The sequence below is a fragment of the Sinohyriopsis cumingii genome, chromosome 3 (assembly GCF_028554795.1).
Source record: "Sinohyriopsis cumingii isolate HCF-2022 chromosome 3, ASM2855479v2, whole genome shotgun sequence".
Lineage (NCBI taxonomy): Eukaryota > Metazoa > Mollusca > Bivalvia > Unionida > Unionidae > Sinohyriopsis > Sinohyriopsis cumingii.
In genome coordinates, this window is record NC_142963.1 from 78610496 (window position 1) to 78632685 (window position 22190).

Here is a 22190-nt window from a genome sequence, read left to right on the forward strand (position 1 = left end):
AATTGGATATAAGAAGAGAAATTAAGGCACGAGTGAATGCATGTGCATGATGTTTTCACAATTTTTCAAACGGGTAAAAACTCTGGGGCACAAGCAGCTAGACACAGCTTGGTGCTTCTCGGGCATAGCAGCAGAGATACTGATAACAGTGCTGGGGCTGAATGAGTTAATGTAACATTCAAATACATATGCAATCTCAAGATGTAGCATGGACAAACAAAAAGAATACAATATACATTTGAAGACAGAGGAAACACATCCAAAATGTTTGCCAGGACCAATTGTTTTCTTCCCTGGAACACAAGGACTAACCCATACCACAGTGTTTTACATATGTAAGGAAAACAATGTCCTCAATAAGAGGCAGGACCTGTTGTTCTTTTTCTTGGAACATAAAGACTTGCCTGTACCACAGTCATTTGTAGATACGTAAGGAATGTGCGTCCACCAAAAAGATGGCACACGAGGTTGCCTCTGAAGTCCTAAAAAGTACTAAGTTCTAAAGGGGAAAGGGCTATGATATCGTTTTCTTAGAAAATGGAACAGACAGTTTTAACACCAAAACTAACCAAAACTGCAGAAGACTGCTCTTTGCGGTAAGTTACTACAGATTAATTTCACTAGTAACAGTTTTGGCAGATGTCTATGCAGTATAACAGCCATGAAAAAGAGGACAAATAACATCTACCTTCTGCATATGTAACAAAGTGGTGTGCAAAATAAGAGTGCAGTGCAAAGGGTCATTCTGACATGTTCTCTCTATGGCAGAATGACTATTCACATTGAATGGACAATGCGTTTTCGGCACGAAACTATGTTAGCAACACCATAACAGCAGGATAAATAATTGTTGCTATTAAATGAGGACATTGGACATATGTCTAATGATGAATAAATGTCACTGGACAAGAGCCTTACACTGAAATCATTATGTCAGACTCACTCATGATGTCTTTGATCTGAATTTGTAAATTTTTTAAAACAAATTATTAACAGGTACCCACTTGCCTATTTTATTACACAGGATATTAACAACATGCAGGAACCAGAGTACCCAGGTACCCATGACAGCTTCACTGGCCTGAACAGAAGAGTTTGGAGCACAATCTGTGGAAATATCCAGTGTTTTTACTACTGGGGGGGTGGGTTTACTAATTTGGTTGATGTAATACTCACCTGTTGTAACTGCATAACTAGTACTTTTCCAGAAGAAAATACCCCAACCACATGACAAAACTGTCATCCTCTCATTAGAGTGAACCAGAAGGTTCTTTAAGACTCGAATGCTCCTGGAGGACCCTCCCCCCCAATTGCTCAAGCACTGCTGTTATCTTTTAGGAAGCAGCATAACTTAGTTGGGAATCAGTGTAGGAAAAGAGGAGGGAATTTGGCAATATGGCTAGGGGAGGATTACGTTTCCACCCACCCACCCCAAACAAACTACATTTTAATATCAATAATACCATACCTGTCACTATTGCATAGTTGAATTAGTCATTCTGGTGGAGAACTGATGACAGCAAATAAAATACAAACAAGGAATACTTACCCGTACAGAAAAATCTCACCAGTTCACATGAGCTGCTCATAAGCTGCACATGAGAACCTTGTTAGAAATGTATGCAAATTGGGTAGATTTTGCAGGCTCATGTGTGCAGTTTGTTAGATCTTGTGAGCCAAGGAAAAACTAACCTGATTCTCACGTGTGCAGATTTTGCTCACGTGAGAATCTAAATTTTCACATGAGAAAGTAGAACTTAGAAAACATTCTTTTCCATTACATACAACCATGTTTGAAAATAAGGCAGAGTTCTAATTTCTCACGTGAGTTATCACATGAGCAATTTGGACTTAAATATTTTGTGTAAATGTTGAATGTCAAGCATCTCCATTATTGTCAAATAGACATCATTTCTATTTTGCACTTGCTCATGTTGCTTTGTTGTATTTTTTAAATTTTAAAACATCTACACCTTATTTTCTCAGTGAGTTTTAATCTTACTTTGACCCAACATGCTCCTTGTATTTGAACATATGGTTCATTTCACTGTTCATAAAACAAAACAATTCAGCATTAAGGTCTCGTATACTGCTAGACTACCCATTAAACTTTAACAGCTGTCAAAGAATAGAGTTAATAACTTGCATACTGATTGTGGTTGATGTTTAATAAAGTAATCCGTAAAAAGGTGAAATGTTTCTCTCCCCAAAATACACAGTTTACAAATATAAAAAGGAAATAAAACTTTTGCATTAAAATGAATCCTATGTTCCATAAACATATGATGCAACTCCTTTATCCACAAACTTCTAAAACCCCACTATAAAATTGTAAAACAAATACATAGCCACATATCTGGGAAAAAAATAAACAATGATGTACAGTCCTTTTGGCCTAATAAACTCTCAAGTCATTATCCAGAAAAATTGGAGAATTACATAAACTACGTCGTTTTCTTACATGCCTAATGTTCGCACAAAAAGTCAATACAATCTTATACTTACTGAATTGTGTAATTTGGCTTAGGGGTCATCCATTTAGTACATACGCAAAAATCTGGCAAAGCTTGACCGCCCCCCCCCCCCACGCATGCATACTTTTTTCTACGCCCCCCCCCCCCCCCCCCCCCCGCGTATGTACACTTGACGCCCCCTCCCCATATTCTATAAAACAGCCTATGTTTAATCCATGCAGAAACCATAAAGGATTAATAATATTAACGTGTTTAATAAAACATTGTAAACCGACGTTGAATGTCTGGCATAAAGAATTATGCGGGGTAACATTAAACATTTTGTCTAGTGTCCGCCAAAATTCAAACGCCAACTGAACAGTCGAACAGGTTACGTATTAGACAAATTATTATCGAGGTTTCACGACAACCCTGTTTCCTATGCATATGTACATTATCAATATAAAAAAAAACATGTACTGTACATAAAATTTGATAAATCCATAAGAAACTGCCTAATCCAGTCATGTTTGGTTGTGTAGCTGTTTCGCACTGTTTTACACGTGTATATTCTTGGCAATGGAAAATTTTGCTTATTTGCAGCCTTTTAGATATTCTGATTGTGTCATTTCAATGTTTATAAAAGAAATTTCCTATTGAAATAATCACAAAACAAATCACTGACGTTTCCGTTAACTTTTCTGTGACCCAGGTTATCAGAGTACACGGTGGAAGAATCGGCTTGTTAGAACCATTAGAGTGTCCTATGGGGCATGGCTCGGCACAAGCTACTGTAAAAACATCAAAATTAACTTGATCTATATTAATTAACTTATTAATGATATGAATTCACTTATAGCTCAGTTTTTATGAAACATCAGGTAATAAAATAGCATTTATTTGATATATAAAATATAACATTAAGAAATACCCGAGTACATGTGTACAAAGGAGTGTAAAACCAGAAGGGCTCGCATCGTTGCTTACAATTTAAATGTCAGTCATACAATAGTATAAAATAACAAAAGTGTTATTTTTATACTAAATGTATGACTGACTTGTTTTGTAATCAATGATACAAGCCCCTATGCATACAACAACGTGTTTACTAATAATTTACCCTTTATGGCGCCTCAGATAAACTCAACAGATGCTGGATGTTGACCTACAGTGTACATGTAGAATAGCACTTTTAAACCGGACAGAAATTTACGCGCGGGCCATGTTCTCTTAGCAAGGGCAATGCTGTTTATGAAGAAAGTTATTTAATATTCTCCTGCAACATGTTTGCTCTTAAAACATTCTGACAGCAAAAGTGTGGACATTATTAAAATATAGAAACCAACACCAACATCTAAAGATGTCCACGTCGGTACTGATGTTAATGTCCAGTACGAAACAGAAGACGTCAACGTGCTGCTAGGGAAGATTCAAGGATTATGAAAAAATGGTTCTTTGCTGAGAAAGAGGTAAGTTACTTTTTCTCATTTCTTTTTACAATTTTCGCATATAGAATGATAAAAGTGGATAGCCTGAATCATCGACATTATAAGCATAAGCATAAATTCGCATGGTCGTTTAAAATTGAGCCAAGGGTTTGTTTCAGATTTTACTTAAAGATAATAATTCAATCCCCTGTTTCTAAAAATGATATCTACACCACACTATCATCGAATATTTAAGCCTTCCACAATTCAACTGTGCAACCATGTCTGGCTCTTACCCCCACCCCCAATAATAATGCGGGCGCCTCAGTGAGGAGCACTTGCGTTACCGATTGAAACAATATGTACAAACATAAATGTTCTTTGTATTATTTTATTGCTGATTGGGTGGATCAAGATAAGCATACACGATTGAGAACCAAATGCAGTAGCTTAATTCATGATTTTATTCCTAAAAGATATTTGCCCTGTCTGTCAAATATTTTGATTGGTAAATTTAAAATAGAGATTTAATTGGATAAGGATTACAGCTTTTCTTAATGCTTATATACACTTATAGACTAGGACTCTTTTGCCAACCAAATCGTTTTCTCATTTCAGTGCATTCTTTCTGTTCTGCATAGATTAAAAAAAAGATCAATTATACTAATTTTTATCTTTTTACAGATTAAATTTCATGAAGGTCACAAAATTTAATGAACACAACAAAGTTAGCAATCATTTGAAAGAAGTGCAAAACATTGACAGCAACAGGAAGAAGTCAGACAAAACTGCATTGCCATGCTAGAGGAAATTCCAACTCCAGTAAAGGGTATGTATAAGAAGCTTCAAATCTTTTGATGTAATACACATGATAACATATGCATTTCAGACTCTAAAATTTGACCCCCAATACATTTTTTTTTAAAAATATAAAAACTGGAAACCAGATTTTGAATTTCTTTATATACTGCAAATGTACATATTTTGGAAAAATGTATCCTAAAAGTTTTGGAGAAATCTTCCAGAGGACTGTTCCAGAAGTAGAGATGTCAATTTTTTGGAAATTACTAATGTGTACCCATCATTCCTAATGATTGGTTACCAGAGTATACAATCAAAAGGAAATTGTATTAAATGTGAAGCTGAACTGCTTTGTTGTAGGTTCACATGTTCCAACCCCAAAAAGAGCTGTAAGCATTAATTATTACTAATATAAGTGGCAAAAATCATAATCTGAGCACAACGAGTATAAATTACATGCCATTATTACAGAAAACTGTATGAAAAATGTATATGCAGTTATAATTTTTGTCACAAATCAGCTGAACTCGTGTGGATTAGTAGTATGGATGAGAATAGACACAAAAGAAATTGATAAATTATTTGTGCATAACAGTCATTTCGACTAGTGTACATGTCTACAGTAACTTTTGCGAATCGTCATGAAGTCCATAAATGTTGATTGTTGTATTATCCTCAACCTGCCATGGTTCATCCCATAACGACGGTCCAGTGCAACACGTTTTAAAGTTTAACAAAATCTCTTTTCTCTAACATTTTTAAGTTACATAACATCCATCAGTTGCATTGATACATCCCGGGTTATTTTTGTTGTTGTTTTTTCTTCTTTTTTTTTAAAATGATAGCTGGTGCCATTTATTTTCTATTTAAGCTGGACTGCTATGTGTGTAGTATCATAATAGAATGAATCTAGGGCAAATGGTTTCACATTCAAGAACCTGTCTGTTTTCTTGGAACTGTTTGATGTAAAATTCATGCTAAGTTACAAATGCATTAATTTTTATTTGATTTTTTCAAAACTGTTATTAAGTAGCAAACTTTTTTTATCTTTATGTTTCAACCTGTATAGTTGTCCATTTCATTCATTTTTTGTCCTAACATGGTGGTATAAGAAGTGCATGTTACAGTAGCCAAGTTAAACCAGACATTCATATTGTGCTTAATTTTATTTGACCCAGATAATGTCACCAGGATCTGAAAACAAGAGTGTTTTAAGTCGTGAGAAAATTTGCACATGAACCATGGACAGGCATGAAGTTAGGATGGTCTGGCTTGAAATATCAGCGTTGATTCTTAAATAGGTCACTTGAGAAAGGATTGTATTATTATACAGACCACGTATGACAAGTAAATTGTAAGCAACCATATGAGCCCCTGTGAACACTTTTTGTTTAACGGGTACCCAATTGTTCGTTTTATTACCCAGGTTATTATCTATGGGAGAATACCCGGGTACACATTGGCATCTTTATCCAGAAGTAGTCAAATTTGGAATATGCAACATGACTTGCAGGTATCTCATCAACAGTGCAGTTTATACGTTTGCTACTGAACTATGGTAATTCTATTGGTAGAGCAATTTGACTCATAGTCCAAAGGATGAATTTTCAGACTGGGTCGGCTGCGTAAGTGTGTCCTTGGGAAAACAGTTGGCTCCTATTTTCACAGTGTGATAAAGTGCCATCTAATCCAAACTACAATTATGTATTTTGCCTTTACCTTGTAAAACAAATCTTTAAAGATCAACCTTACATAATGTCTCAAATGCTGTGATCAGAAGAAAAAAAAACTTCTACCAACTTTTTCATTTCCATTTCAGGTTTCATTTTTCAACAGTTCAGAACTGAGCCTGCTAACTTAAATTCAGTGGTCAACAGGAAGTGCATTGATTCAAAAAGAACAATCTCCAAGTGAAAATATTGTTGCAGACTGGCAAATAATGAAATTCAGAAGCAGGAATGTCAATTACACGTTTTGTTTGCTTCGAATTATCTGGAACAGTGAAGAATGGTCTTCATGTGAAGCAAATTTCCAGCAGTATCTTTCATTATGACCTTAAAGTGTTTAGAATAAACGTGATGTATTAATATAACAGGTACATTCATACATACACATACATACATACATACTCTAGTTGTCTTACCTTATTAAAAGATCACTAATCGAACTCAAATTATATGCTTATGATTTGATTATTGATCTTACTCTGTTTAATTCTTGTATTCAATAAAAACTAAATATTATAGTTGTTTTTTTGTTCTTTTTGCTCATGTGAGCAAGATGCTGCTCACGTGAGCAAAATCTTGCTCACATGAGCGAGGTGTGGCTCACGTGAGCAGATCTTGCTCATGTGAGCGAGGTGTGGCTCACGTGAGCGAGTTGTGGCTCATGTGAGCAAGGTGTGGCTCATGTGAGCAAGATACTGCTCTTGTTAACAATTCCTGCACATGTGATTTTCTTATTAGAATCTATTTGCTCACGCGAGTTCTACCTAATTTGCATGTTAAATTGCACATGAGACTAACCTGAGTTAGATCTCACATGAGAATCTCATGTGCAGAAGGGTAGGCAGTTTTGGTGTGGGATGGTCTCCATGTGAAGCAAATTTCCAGCAGTATCTTTCATTATGACCTTAAAGTTTTTAGAATAAATGTGATGTATTAATATAACAGGTACATACATACATACATACATACATACATACTCTAGTTGTCTTACCTTATTAAAAGATCACTAATCGAACTCAAATTATATGCTTATGATTACTAGATTTGAATATTGATCTTACTGTTTAATTCTTGTATGCAATAAAAACTAAATACTATAGTTGTTTTTTTGTTGTTTTTGCTCATGTGAGCAAGATGCCACTCGTGTGAGCAAAATCTTGCTCACGTGAGCGAGGTGTGGCTCATGTGAGCAAGATATTGCTCTTGTTAACAATTCCTGCACATGTGATTTTCTTATCAGGATCTGTTTGCTCACAGGAGTTCTACCTAATTTGCATGTTAAATTGCACATGAGACTAACCCGAGTTAGATCTCACGTGAGAATCTCATGTGCAGAAGGGTAGGCAGTTTTGGTGTGGGTACTGTCACAGAAAAGCGGAAGACTAGTGTAGGACGGAATCCACCTCAGCCACTTTTTGAGTGACAACAATTGGCCATGCGAGAAAATGCTTTTGCTTTGGTGTAATAACGAATGAAGGTAAAAGATGGAGAAAGTAGTATGAAAAAGGCACAAGAGAGCTTTCAACACAACATCCAAAGATGATAGAGTTAGATAGGCCCATAAGGCTGCAATGGCACTAACCCCATGGACTTTAATTTTCATCAATGACAGGTCGTTATTGGTAAGGATTGGTAAGCTCTCTTGAAAGTTAAAGCAATCAATCTTGAAATGGTGTAAAACTGAATATGTGATGGGCCTTTGATGCAAAAAAATCAACATTTCCTACCCTTCTTTCTCCATTTAAAGGTTGTCAAGTCAATACAAAATATAGAGCCCTAATTGTATATAGAAGTCAGTCTTAGTCACCACCAGCACATATATGGTTGAGACTGGGGAGCTCAATAAGGAGTTGGGCAACTGACGGAAACTATATTGTTCCTTTCACAAAAACACCTGGCTGGCAATGGAGAGAAATTTACTCATAATTCCAGCTGAACCTCATATAGCCCTGCTCTATCTATAGACATGAAGCTTGCTTCTTCATTTTTAAGACAATAAGGTGAGCAAGAAAGCCTCAACTGAGAGAGAAAAAGACAAGTTAATACATGGACAGGATCATGTCTGCTCTGTCCAGAAGGACACAGAATAATCCTGTCATTGAGGAAATTCATCCCCACATAGACAAAATCTTTAGTTGGTGTTAGCTCTGATTTCTCTCTGTCTGACCAAAGGCCCAGCATTGTTACTATGAACCAAAAGCAAGATTAAGAATAGTCTGAGGGACTCTAGTTGGCCATTGTCAATCAACCAAATGATGAAATAATGGAGGATTGGGATACACAGTGATCTTAAATGGGCTGCAACTACTCAGTGACTCTGGTAAAAGCTGTGGATGCAGAGACCAGACTGAACAATAGATCCTGAAGCTGACATACCAACCCATCCAAGAAAAACTGGAGGTACTTCCCACATGGAGGACAGATTGGGATGTGATGGTACACATCCTTTGACTTTCAAGTCAATAGGCTTATTTCTGATCCTTACTGCGAGCCAATCGGTCAAGGTTTGTGATAAAGAACTACTATTACTGTGCAGTTATCACTTTGACCTCTATTCCCCAAATCACTTGGCTTTTATCCTGACCCAAGTGTAAGCCAAACACATTTGGTCCTGGTCTGTGTTATATACTTATGGTATTGTGCAGAAGTAGTTTCTCTTCTTCAAGTCTCAGTAACTTTGACCTTTAACATTCTGATCCCAAAATCTAAAAAGTGAGGTATTTTATCATTTTTTTAATTAAAAAAAACACTTTTTTTTGTTTCTACTCTGAAAATTTAAATCCTTTGGGTAAACATCAGTGTTTTTCAATAAATTAACTGACATCTGGGATAAAATCATCTTTTTGAAATTCAAGGAGACTTCAGACCCATATTTTTATACATTTCCAACAGAGATAAGTATTAGCAACAGTCTCAATATCTTTTCCTCTTAAATTTCTATTTTGTTTATTATTATTTAAATTGCCTACATGATATGAGAATAAAAGATCTACATTCAGGCACAAAAGACAGGAAAAAGGAAACATGATAATAAGCTGGAGGTCCAAGGAAAGATTCCAGTCAAAAATGAATTTGAACCTTTATCAAAAAGACCTTTTAAAGACTTTATTAGCATTCTAATTTCCCATTTCAAAAGATTTTGCAAGAAGAAATTATCCCAAAAAAATATACAAACTTCATCTGCAATATTCACCCATTATATTCATAAAGAAAGAACTCTAACACACAAGACTTCCCCAGTAACGATAGCTCTAGACTCAAAACACTCACTTTTTCTTTTTCATCCATTTTGTACTTCTTTCAAACATCTGTTTTTCCATAAGTTAGTTTTTTGCCATCTCTGGTTTAAAATCAACCCAAATGACATTATATATGAACAGTTGATCCTACTACACCACTCACTCGATAATTTGCACCCTGACAAGTTGCCATCCTATTTACAATGCGGGATCAGCCATGGATCCCATATTTTTTTAAATAGAAAATACCAAAAATTTGACCCATATTTGTTGAACATGAAGAAAATCACAATCGAAAGTGGTAACTGAAACCTAGATATATTGCAAATTTTATAGGTGAAAACGGTTGATGCAACCTGGAAATTTGAATCAACATTATAAAATTATCAGCTTTTAATAAGTAATGAATTTTGCTAAAATTTCTTTCCAAACAACATTCTAGGTACAACCATAGATAGTATGCAATGAAATTTTGATCAAATAAACTGTCACGCCTTCTTGAGGCAGCACTTTATTAAATAAATACGTGCCAATTAAACAAATTTTTTTATCAAGTGAAATACTTGTTTTAGCTATATCTTTCAGTTTGGTTTAAGTATTGTGACCATAAATACAAAGTTCCCTTTTGTATTCTAACGTGAAATATGTCAATCTACTGTAACAGCTATGCCCACAAGCATTTCTATGAGAACCTAATTAAGTGCAGACAGTGCTCTGATACCTAATATGGGTAAGCATTTGTTATATTGTTGCATTGAATTAAAAGCTGATCTAGTATTACCATGTTAATTTTTTTGTATCAAATAAAGCGAGTGGTATAAATGAAAACTTAAAAGACATGCAAATCCACCCTGCGCAAGAGCTCACAGCCCCAGTCGAGTGTCAGGTCAACTCATTTCAAGTGATAATCTAACATCATTATAATTCTTTTTGTTAACAGAATGTAATTAAACTACCCTAAATTAGCATACACATTCACAAATGTGATCAACAACAGCAAGACAACCAAGCAAATTGAATACTTGATAACATAAAATCTTGCTTCATAGATATATTTCATTAAAGAAAAGCTAGTTTTCTGAGTTTGTAGTTAATTTGTAATTCCTGAATTGGAGATTTCCTCATGGATGAAAAGAAGTTTCACTATTACTTGCAATGAAATTATGGGATCAATATTTCACTAAAAGAACAATGAAAAAATAATTGATTTTTGACAATGACAGCTGTTTCACAAACTAAATGTTCCTTCTTTTTTTCAATAAAAGGAAACTTGTTTGATTGTGAATGTCAATCAGTAACTAGTCTGGATGCCTGCTTAGTATATTCTTTGCATTACATTCTACAAGAGTAAAGAGCAAAGCACGAAGCAGATTGGTCAGGGAACCGGACTACTCAACAATAACATAAAGTACTAGTAATGATGTAATACACAATGTTTTTTGTGTGCACCTTAAGGTTGTTGAAAACGGGTAGAATAAAGTTAATGATCTCTCAGTAATTAAGTATCTTGAAAATAAAGGTAATTTTTACATAAAAATGAATAACTTCGTTAGAAAAAACTTTATTAACAATCATTCCCAGCGTGATTTTAAAACAAGTATTCAGCCATTAAACAGACCAGTCAGTCCCCATCCCATGCATTTTTTCGATGTCCAGCAAGAATGGTATCATTTCATATTGTTATGGAGGTCCCTCGATAATTCATGCCCTCACTTATAGTGCCATCTGTTTTGGACCCCATTGTGCACAAGTTTATCGAGGGAGAGGTGTAATAATTTACAGCTATTATCCCATAAAATTGTTCTTACTGAATGACAAAAATATTATTTCTTTAGACTAATTCATTTTGACCAGCTTCAACCAATAAAGTTATTTCTTTTTATGATCTTAGTCAATACAGGTCCAAACTTTATTAGTTAGTAGCTGGTAATTTATGACAGTATTCCTTATATACCTACAAACACCTCCAACAGTCACCTTAAATTACGACCTTCCTCAGTTTAATGCCAGGAAAAAATGACTTCCACTCAAAAACGGAAAATTTCTCATGTCTATATATTGAAAAAAAGTTTATTCCACAAAAAATAATAACACCTATGATTTAGAAACTTACCAAATCATTCCTAACCTGCTCACATGTGGCTGGCATATAAGCAGATATCATTTCTGGGAGAGGTTTGACTGTCCTGGTTGAGTAAAAGAAAACAAAGAAAACCTTTATCATACTGACAATATGATTCATAGTTACTGACTTTGATGGAGAAAAAAAAATCCTAAAGATATGCTGGGTCGTGGCATCATGCCAAATTAATTTACCATTAATGTTTCGCAAATGGTAAAATTCTATATAGAAATGTTACTCAGAGTTGACAATAGAATTTTCACACCCAGTTATAGAAAATTATACTTAGAGAATTCATAATTTTAACATTATTAGCTATAATGATTCCACTACTGAGTGCTGTATGATTACTGTATTAAAGTTATTACTAATGCTAAAAATTTAACAAATGGTAACAGCAATATCATTAATAATAATAATAATAATAATGATAAAATAACAGTAGTTGCTAGAAGGAATTGATGGTCTAATGACAAATTTGTTTCTTCCGTCTATATATTCTTCACGAAGTATTTTTTTTTTAAACATGTGATCAATTTGGTAAATGATGGTTCTCTTCATTAACCACAAAAGTAACAGACAAGAAAACAAATAATGAAAAAGAAGGAGGCTAAATAATTAGCTGCCAATTGTCTGGTTATAACAAAAATGGAGTATCAAAAATTGAATTTCATCAGAAACTAAAAGTCAGTTAAGATATCATTTACTGAATTCTCATATTTTGTCAGACCTGCCAACCCTTACAAGACCTTCTCAGTTTGGCAGTTTTTTCCGCAAGTTAGACCCGGGTTTTCAGTAAAATATAATTTACTGCAATTGTCAAGATGAAAAACATGCATTTGAAAGTCCAGAAAAGTGATTCAAGACTGATACAATGACTGTAAACGTTGTATTCAACCAGGCCAAACAAATGTTTGAAGTTAATCTGAACCTTAATTACTTCCAGTAGTTTCACAAACTGCAGTTCCAAACCCTATGGAGGCGAATGGCTTCTTGCTATCTCTCAATTTGACATAATCCTTAAAGAAATTAAATTTTGCATGTCCATGGTGATAACAGTCATCATTCCCACCATGTACCATAATCATATCAACAAACTGTTGACCTTATTGCTTCCCTCCCCACAAGAATCTAAACATTTCCTTATATTTTTTTGTACTACTAAAACTTTTTTAAGAGGTTTATTGTCCTTTTCGTTCTAAAACTATATTGCTTGATGGATGCCATTCTTAAAACAAATAAGCAATAGTATGATCATGCAAACATTTTGCGTTTAAAAAATATGTGTAGTTTAAAGCATCTGAGGCACTCCTGTAAAGTTGGTCTGGTTCCCTTACCAACTCCACTGCAATACCCAGATCTGAATCAAACATGGACAAACGAGTATCCAGATTCTAAACAATCTTATTTCCATAATTTGTATTTTGATTTGTTTCTAAAGTCCATATTTTAAGGTCATTTCTGTGTGACTTACAGCAAAATCCTAAGGGTTGGCACTCCTGTTTCTTTGAGAGAAATCAAGCAAGTGAAAAAGCGATGTGTTTGCAGAATTGCAACAAAAAAATCAACTACAAGACTATGCTTGTTTCCACTATTAAAACTGGATGAAAGGTACAAAAACAATGAGATGTTAACTACTTTGTCCCTTTTTTTAAATTACAGAACCAAAAAGTATACATTATTTTACTTATATTTGGTTTGGTTAGGCTTTGTACAGCATAGCAACATATACATTCAAGGCAGAGTGGGACTGGTAGTCTAGACCACAATCCCAACAATGCCAATAATCTGACAAATTCATGTGCAAAGATAAACAGAGATTATTAAGCTAGAACTATGTAATGTTCCTGCACATAACACTCTGCCACATGTTTTTGCATAAAAAACATGAAATTCAAAGTTTTATAGTAACAATAATCAACAGTACAGTAGCGTATATAGCTTCACATCTTTCCTACAAATAAGGAAACTAAATAAACTGATTTTACTGACACTAAAGAGAGAGAACGAGAGCGAACAAGAGAGTGAGCTCTTGATTTTGGATACCAAGATATGCCAGTCTCAAACATCACATAATTTATGCCAAAACAAGAAAATGAAAACAAGTACAACTGATGGTGTGAAATCAGTTTCTCCTTTTTTGGAAAATAAAAACTGAAACTATCTGACTTTAAATTAACCATCACAAAGAGGGACTGTTACCCTTAATCAGTGCTCATTTCAGGAAAATGTAATTACTGACAATTAAAAGCTTCTGCTGTTAATCACTCAGTTATACATGGGTCTGTTAAATATGATGCTCTAAGTCAGACGACTTCATTTAATACATGAATAATAATAACATTAATAATAATGAGGACTTTGTATAGCGCCTAATCTTTAGAAGCTCTAAGCGCTTTACAACATTAGACAACACCTATAAGATAAAAAAACAATAATATTCTTACAAAAACAAACAACATGAAATTAGAAAAACATTAAAAAATAAAAAACATGCTGAGAATATTTCAGGTAGGAAACATTATTAAGTCTTTAAGTTTGTTATTGCAGTCGAAATAAGTGAGTTTTGAGAGCCCTCTTGAATGTGATCACTGTGTCTTTCTGTCTAAGTTCAGTGGGCAATTCATTCCACGTTGCTGGGCCCTGGTATTCAAAAGAATGCTGTCCATATGACTTTTATTCATAGTGGGAATAATGAGTATACAATTGTCAGAAGAGGAGCGTAAGTATCTTGCTGGTGTGTACACATGGGTGGGGTCAGATAGATAGATATGTTGGACTAGAGTCCGACAGTGAAACGTAGCACAGAGAACCAATTTTGTGTTTGATTCTGGATCGAATGGATAGCCAGTGTAGGGTACAGAGAAGCAGGAGGTGTGCTCTGATCGTGGTACTCTAAGTAAGATTCGAGCTGCTGTGTTTTGAACTTTTTGAAGTTTCTGGAGTAGATATTGAGATGAACCAGACAGAATTGAGTTACAATAGTCCAGTCTTGAAAGTACTAATGAACACACAAGTGTTTTAGTGGTATCAACTGAATGATATTTGCGAATTGAGCTGATGCGTCTCAGCTCAAGATATGCAGCCTTGCATATGTTCATGACATGTTGGTGCAATGTGAGAATACTGTGCAGAGTAACACCTAGGTTTTGTACTGATTGTGTGAATTTAATGTTGGTGACAATATACAAGTGACAACCTTCCCAAGCCAAGACATTCATTTGATACCAATTTTAATATTTTACTTGTGTTGATAAAAGCTACTGCATTGACTGCTGAATATCACATGAAATCATTTCTCTTTTTGTGACAAACCTTTCAATTTATTTATGGGGGAATGGATTAGGACTCTTTGGAAAAGCATCAAAACAATAGTTTTGCTCTGATTTCTAAATGGATAAAAAGACCTTGCTTTATAATACTTCATGCTGTTATTGTGCGATTTTCTTTTACTTGAGAAACAAATGTATCTTGTAATATGCAGTAAGCCATATTGCATCATAATCTAGCTGGTTTAAAACCGTGTATATTCAACTTCATGAATATGTCCTGCAGAGACAGCCTAATGCCATAACCACCCAAGGATTAAGCATGTGGTTTGCATTTCATTGTAAATTTTATGGTTTGTGTTCTTTAAATATTAGTGGTTGTCATTTGGAATTTCACTGTCCATATCTAAGAAGATTCATTTTCATCTGTAATAAAAGGAATTTTAATTTATAATGTTCAAACAAAGCCAATAGGCAAGCCTCTCATCAAGCTGTTGACAAGTTTGTTCAAACTTCTTGAAATATAACAATTTCCAGAATTTTCTAAAATGTTTAAACTGAACTGAGAAAGCAAATACATTTTTTCACATGAGCAATAACTGCAAACTGATGTATCTTGCACAGAAGCCAACCAACCTTTTCTAAACAGACCTGTACTGAATATACACAACTCTTGTGAAATGACTTTTGTATTGTCAAAAATATAATTGATATAGAGATAACTGATTCTTCAATGGTATCCAACTGTGAATCACAGTCTGTCTTTTCGTGAGTGGTCTTCACTCATTGATACATATGCCAACCCCTAGAGAAACATAAGCGTAATTGTTACTAATTAAAGTGACAAAAAGCATAATCTCAGCTGCATAATAAGTGTAATCTATATATTACAAGCCCACAATTACAAGAAACTATGAAAAATGTATGTTTATTTTTACTACCAACCTAGATCTACAGCTGGTGTAAGTTTTTATCACAAATGCTAAATTCCATGTTGATTCCAAAATAGAAATACAAAACATAGTAACAAATTATTCATATACAACACCCACTTACTTAGTCTACATGTCTATCTTTCATTGAATAACTGTAGAGTCAAGCCTGCAAATATTGCAATGATCATGACAATGTGCTCAATCTGAGTGGTGTATTGCACATTCTTCTTTTAAATTTGAAAAGTGCTATTGATTTGTCCTTTTTCTGGTCCAATATGTTTTGAAGTTTAAATAGATCAAACTACTCCAATATATTTTAGTCATGTATCATTCGTGAGTCACATCGATAAAACCAGTTTCATTTAACATCTGGTACAATTTTTCAAAGTACAGAGTGGTCTGCTACCTAAATATATTATCAAAATATAATGAATCTCTAGACAAGTTTTCTAATTGAAGAAACTCATGTGTTTTCTTGGGAATATGCCATACAGCTGTCATAAATAGTTAGCAAGGAAAATACATGTACAGTAATATGTGTGGGAATGCATGTCATTACACATGTACATGTAAACTGTAAAACTATATCTTTTATGTTGCATAGCGAAACCTTGCAGACAGCTTGTAGTTACTCTCTTCATTTTTCTTGCTTTAAATTGTTCTCTACAAATTCAGCTGATGTATCTTAATCTTTGTATGTTTTTTTTAACCTCTTATTCTTGTCTTTTATAACTACATCCATTGTGTCTATGATAATTAATACATGTTTTACAGCTGGTAAAATAGCTCATAAAGCTTATGTATTTTCATTTTCCTCAAATACTGACATTAAGTAATGTTTTTCACATGACTGACAACCTGTGAAATTTCACAACTGTCATTATTTACAAAGAGTTAAAGACATTTATGCAAACACATCCTGTCAAATCTGGTAAAATTCTATCAAGTGGTATTTAATAAGTTATGTCAAGTTAAGAAATAGTTTCACATTCTATTTTTTAAAGTAATGGTGGCCATATGTGGTGGCAGGATAGTGTCATCCACACCAACTTTCTGGATTTTAAAGCCAGAATACTCTAAAAAAAATTTGTTCAAACTGCACCTGCCAACCCTGACAAGACCATCTCAATAAGGCAGTTGATTTTTTTCCTGTAAGTTTTCAGTAAGGTGTAACAAATTATCATAAACTGCTATTGTAAAGCTGGAAAATTTATCTAAAAGTTCAGTATTCGAAACATGCAGCAATGGTAAACATTATGTTCAACTGAAAAGTTTGTAAAGTACACATAGAACTTATTTACCTCTAGTTCAGTTGCACAAACTTCAATTCCAAACCCAATGCAGCTCAATGGCACGCTATTTCTCAACCTTTCAGAATTCTTGGATTTTTTCCTTCCATTTCACATGACATCAATCAATCATATCTCCCACCAAGAAACATACTCAAACTGACATGTGATACCCAATAAACCTGTGTCACTTCCTGTTTTTATTCACAAGAATCTGAATATTCTTTTTTATTCTTCTGTGCTGATTACTAGCACTGTATAAGAGACTTTTTTTCCCTATTGTCTTCAACGTGCATTTCTTGCTGGATGCCATTTTATAAATTTTATAATCAACAGTATGATCATGCAGATACTTTGCATTAAAAAATATGTGCAGTTTAAAGCATCTGAGGTACTGCTGTAGAGATAGTCGGTTTCACTAACACCACTAATTCTAATATGAAACCCGATCAAAACACCACTAATTCTAATATGAAACCCGATCAAAATCAAACAAGGATGAACCAATTATCTGGATTTTTTGGCAAGAATAATTTTTTCATAGTTTTCACTTTCATTTTGTAAGTCCTTATTTTATGGGTTACTTTCATAAGACTTGCAGCAAAATCATAAAGGTTGGTAGGTCTGAATCTGTTCTAATGGTTTTTGAGAATGAGCTGAAAATAGCTAACACTGACTGGCACAAAAGACATGATGCATGACAAAGACAGGGCCATAACCTAAGCTCATCTGGCTTGATTGCAAGGTAATCTAAATAAACATAGTAATTGAATGGTCTACTTACGTCAAACTCTTCCCAGATTCCAAAATAAGGGCTTTAATAGTTCCCTCATATGATTTACAATATTCTGCAATAGAAAATCAAATATAATATTGGGTTACTGGAGGTATTCTATCTTGGAATCATGATATGCAAATCAGCATGCGCAAATCATATGATCAACAAAGTTGCCTGAGGGATTATCAGCGATGCATCTAATCTTGTGTTTGCAAAGCTGAGGAAAAGTACTTGTCCACTGATTTGGAATGGGTAAAAATAGACTGGGACAAGTAAAATTTTACTCTATAATCTTCTCTGTGCCAAATGGATACAGATTTGTCTTTTAAGAATAAATCCAAGCACAAAATCTAACCAAAACAAGTGCCAAAGCTCAACATCAATTAACATATGGCATGCATCAGTTATAAGACACCAAGGCCCAATTTTTCTACTTGTCTTTCTAAAATATTGTACTGTTTTTCTGACCATTAGAGAAATAAGGTACTTTATTTCTCTATCACTTTTTTTTAATACAGTATCCATAGACACCACTGACACTTTACTTTCTAAAGACACCGTATGCAATAAACTTGATTAAAAGCATGACAGTGTCGGACTTTTGTATGCATACTATATTTATTCAAGATACAAGATTCATATACATTCAGCAATCACCTAGATTCCCAAAAACGCTTTACAATGATGAAGATGTAAACTTTGTCATCAGGTATCTTTCTCACACTGTTGACATTTATCCTTGCTTGGAGCCACTGGTATACAGGGAAAAAATATCACCAACTTTCTGTATATGTGAGACTTGACTCCTACTCAGCTTATTATTGCTTACTGCTGTGAAAAAATGGGGGGGGGGGGGCTACTATTGAGAAGATTCTCTTTATTCATATAACACAATCTTGGGCAGAATTCAAGTAGATAATGTTGACTTGAACTACCAGGACTGTAGTATTTCAAGGAAGACAACTTATCATGTGACTGTCTCAACAGAAAAGAGTTGTTTCCCTAAGAGGGCATCGAACTGACGACTACTTTAAGTTCGATGTGATATGGGGGGATTATGTTTCCCAACAAATGCATGTAAGTTCCACAGATCACGAGTTCCAGTCAAAGAAAGTGATATCTGAAGATACATATATACATTCAATGATCACACATACATTTACAGAATTGAATAGGTGTGATATGAGGAGATTCCTCCAGTAATCACACAATGTATACCTGTAAACGTGTAGTATGTGAAGAGAAAAAAGCTCATTCAATGACCACGCACAGTTAATATTGCAGAAGTGTGGTATATGAAGAGAAATTGAACTCATTCAATAACCACACGATTAATTAAAATGGGGCAATATGTGGTGAGAAAATGCCACCAATGATCACCCAAAACGAAGTTTTCTAACTGCAATGTCTCCCGATGTCAAGGCAAACTCTTTTACATTTACACAATTGGTATTTGCAAACAAATCTTCTCAAAGAACAGGAACTAACTGTCACATATATAAATATTTCAAACTCATAAAAATGGATCCTAGATGAAATTTAGAAGTGAAGAAATTGTCATTTTAGAATAATAAGAGAAATTTAAGTTCTACTTTAAATACTGAAATTACAGGATTAGCTATGTGTATCTTAAAATTCTTCAACTAATGAAATTGTAAATGCATTAAATATAACTGCAAAATAAATATTAAATAAATTATATAAGTTACATACTGCTGCACATACCCAACGAATTTGGGCTTTGGATGCTCTCTTGCCTCCTTGCGTTCTGGCTCTCAATTAAAAATTTCCCCAGACCTTAAATACTGAATAGTTGGAAATTTGCTGGAAAACCGGTGAAAATCGGAATACTGTTGGAAAATCATTGGAAAATCCCAACTAATCTTGAGACTATAAATCTATGCAAAATTAATGATTATTTCCAACCAAAAGGATATATTTGTTGAAATTATCATTAAAAAAAGACTTTATTGAAATTTTTTCCAAAATCCATTGCTGAACCATAATTTGGTAACTCATATTGCTCTCCATATGGGTGTACTATACTGGACCTACCTTGTGCATGCTCAGTGAATTATAAACAGCAATGGCAGCAACCTAAGAAAGCTACATGTGATTGATCAAATGAAGCCCAGTATTTTATAAAAGGATTGATGACATCTATTAAATATCATCTCTGGTAATCGAATAAGATCTCCTCAAGCAATCCAAATCTATAAAACTTCTCTTTACATGATGATGCCAAATTAGCAAATGCCTCCTATGAAATAGTAGGTCAGAAGAATATATACACATTGTATTAAACTGATCAGCTGACAGTTCCAGCAACCATTATAATTTTATTGGTAATTATTTTTCTTTCTTCAAGTTAGACCTCCCAGAACTTAAAGAGACAGTGAACATCAATATTGGTGTGATTTTTCATCTAGTCTGGCAACGTTACAGTTGCTGCAGTCACCAGTATTTTGAAGATTATAGTTTTCTTGATACAATGCAATGCCAAAGGGAAGATGCCAGCTGAGATTTCTATGAACATGTAATTAATTTTCACAAGAAAAATCTTGCCAACTTACTATCAACAGTTATATTTCAAGTGTATCAGCTGATACCCATCATTTTTCACACAATGTATGTAATTGTAACCTAATTACAAATCTGATAAAGTCAAGACAACAACCAACTGATCAATATAAAGCTGAGGTGACAACCTAGAAATTTATATCAGTTCTTTTGACCAATCAGTAATCTTACTTGTTAGACAAAAAAAAAAAAAACACAGAAAACAAATGTGTTTCCAGTTTGATGACTGTTTATCATTGCTGACCTAAAACTTCTTCCCCCATGTTAACCAAAAAGAAAAAATGAAAAAATAAAAAAATCCTAAAATTGATTTGTGCATCTAATTGAGCCAGTTTATCCCAGTACTTGAAGTACTTGGTACATTATTTTTAATAATCATTTTAAGATATTTGTTTCAAATTTAAAATATTTTATAAATAAAATACCAACCTACTTTAATTCTGAAACCAGTGAATAGGAAACTAACATACTTTTTCTGCCTTATGGTACCACAAATGGAATAATCCTCTGCCTTCTGTCGCACATAAATCAAAATTTAGACATTCTTTGTCTCTTAACTTCCATACCAAACTCAGCAAGATCAACCTGTAAATGGAAGATATTTACTATAATTTTCACAGTTCTACTCCTCAAATGGAAGATGTCCTTTCAGGTTCTGCATTGGGATGTCAACCCAACTTTAATGTGTCCAACACAACCAAGTTTAATTGTTTACTGCAAGTGGGTTGATTAAAAAATGGGATGGGAAGGGTCTCAGTAAAGTAGGATTACTAAACAATATAGGGTAACAATGGTGAAGTATACCTCCTGTAAGAATAAACACTGCCTTTTGAAGCCTAAATGTCCACACCTTTGAGTTTCACTGGATTATCAAATAAATTTGAAATATGAAATGTTTCAACGTCGATTCATGTAATATACCTTTATATATACCATACCTTGCTCATCCAACAAAAGAAGTTTAATTTGCAAACTTGAAGCAGTAACTGTTGATGTATTCCACCAACTGTGGATGGCAGTTCGAATCCACGGCATGTTTTTTTTTTTTTGAAACATGGCTACTGTGCAATGAAGACAAGTGACTGCTGATTACATGACATTTATATAGGAAATCTGTCAGGGGAAAATCAGAATGACCTTTGTGACCAGGGGACTGCTGAACTCGGGTTACTGTTAGGAGAGGTTTGAATATAATTATAGCAGGCTCTATAGACGACAATACAAGTTGCTTTCCAGTTTCTCCAAATGAAGTATTTTAAACAAAGACTATTTTCAAGTAAATCCATGGACATTATAAAAGTAGCCACACTAACTTTCTAAAAGGTTACATGAATTCTCAATATGGTCCAGTAGATGAGCAGGAACTCTTTAATCTTCAAGAAGGCACTTGTTCAAAACAGTTTATACTACATACTTATACCATGGATTAATGTGATCTGAAAAACTGATTGCTGACCCTTGGCAAAAAAAAAAAAAATGGAATTAGTCATATAATGTCAAAATGGTAACTGTGGCAACCACAATGTCTTAGAGGCACCATATTCATTTACAAGAAGCTAGAGAAATTAAG

The 22190-nt window shown here is 34.1% G+C and overlaps 1 protein-coding gene across 1 annotated transcript in view; it reads right to left on the reverse strand.

Moving 5' to 3' along the window:
- LOC149803159 (uncharacterized) overlaps positions 1-22190 on the reverse strand; it is a 255820-nt gene that overhangs the window by 228604 nt on the left and 5026 nt on the right. Inside the window, exons 4-5 of the mRNA XM_089952783.1 lie at positions 18047-18110; positions 11761-11833 (exon numbers count right to left, since the gene is read on the reverse strand). Of these exons, the coding sequence (XP_089808909.1) occupies positions 11761-11833; positions 18047-18110 (137 nt within the window). The remainder of the gene's footprint in view (positions 1-11760; positions 11834-18046; positions 18111-22190) is intronic.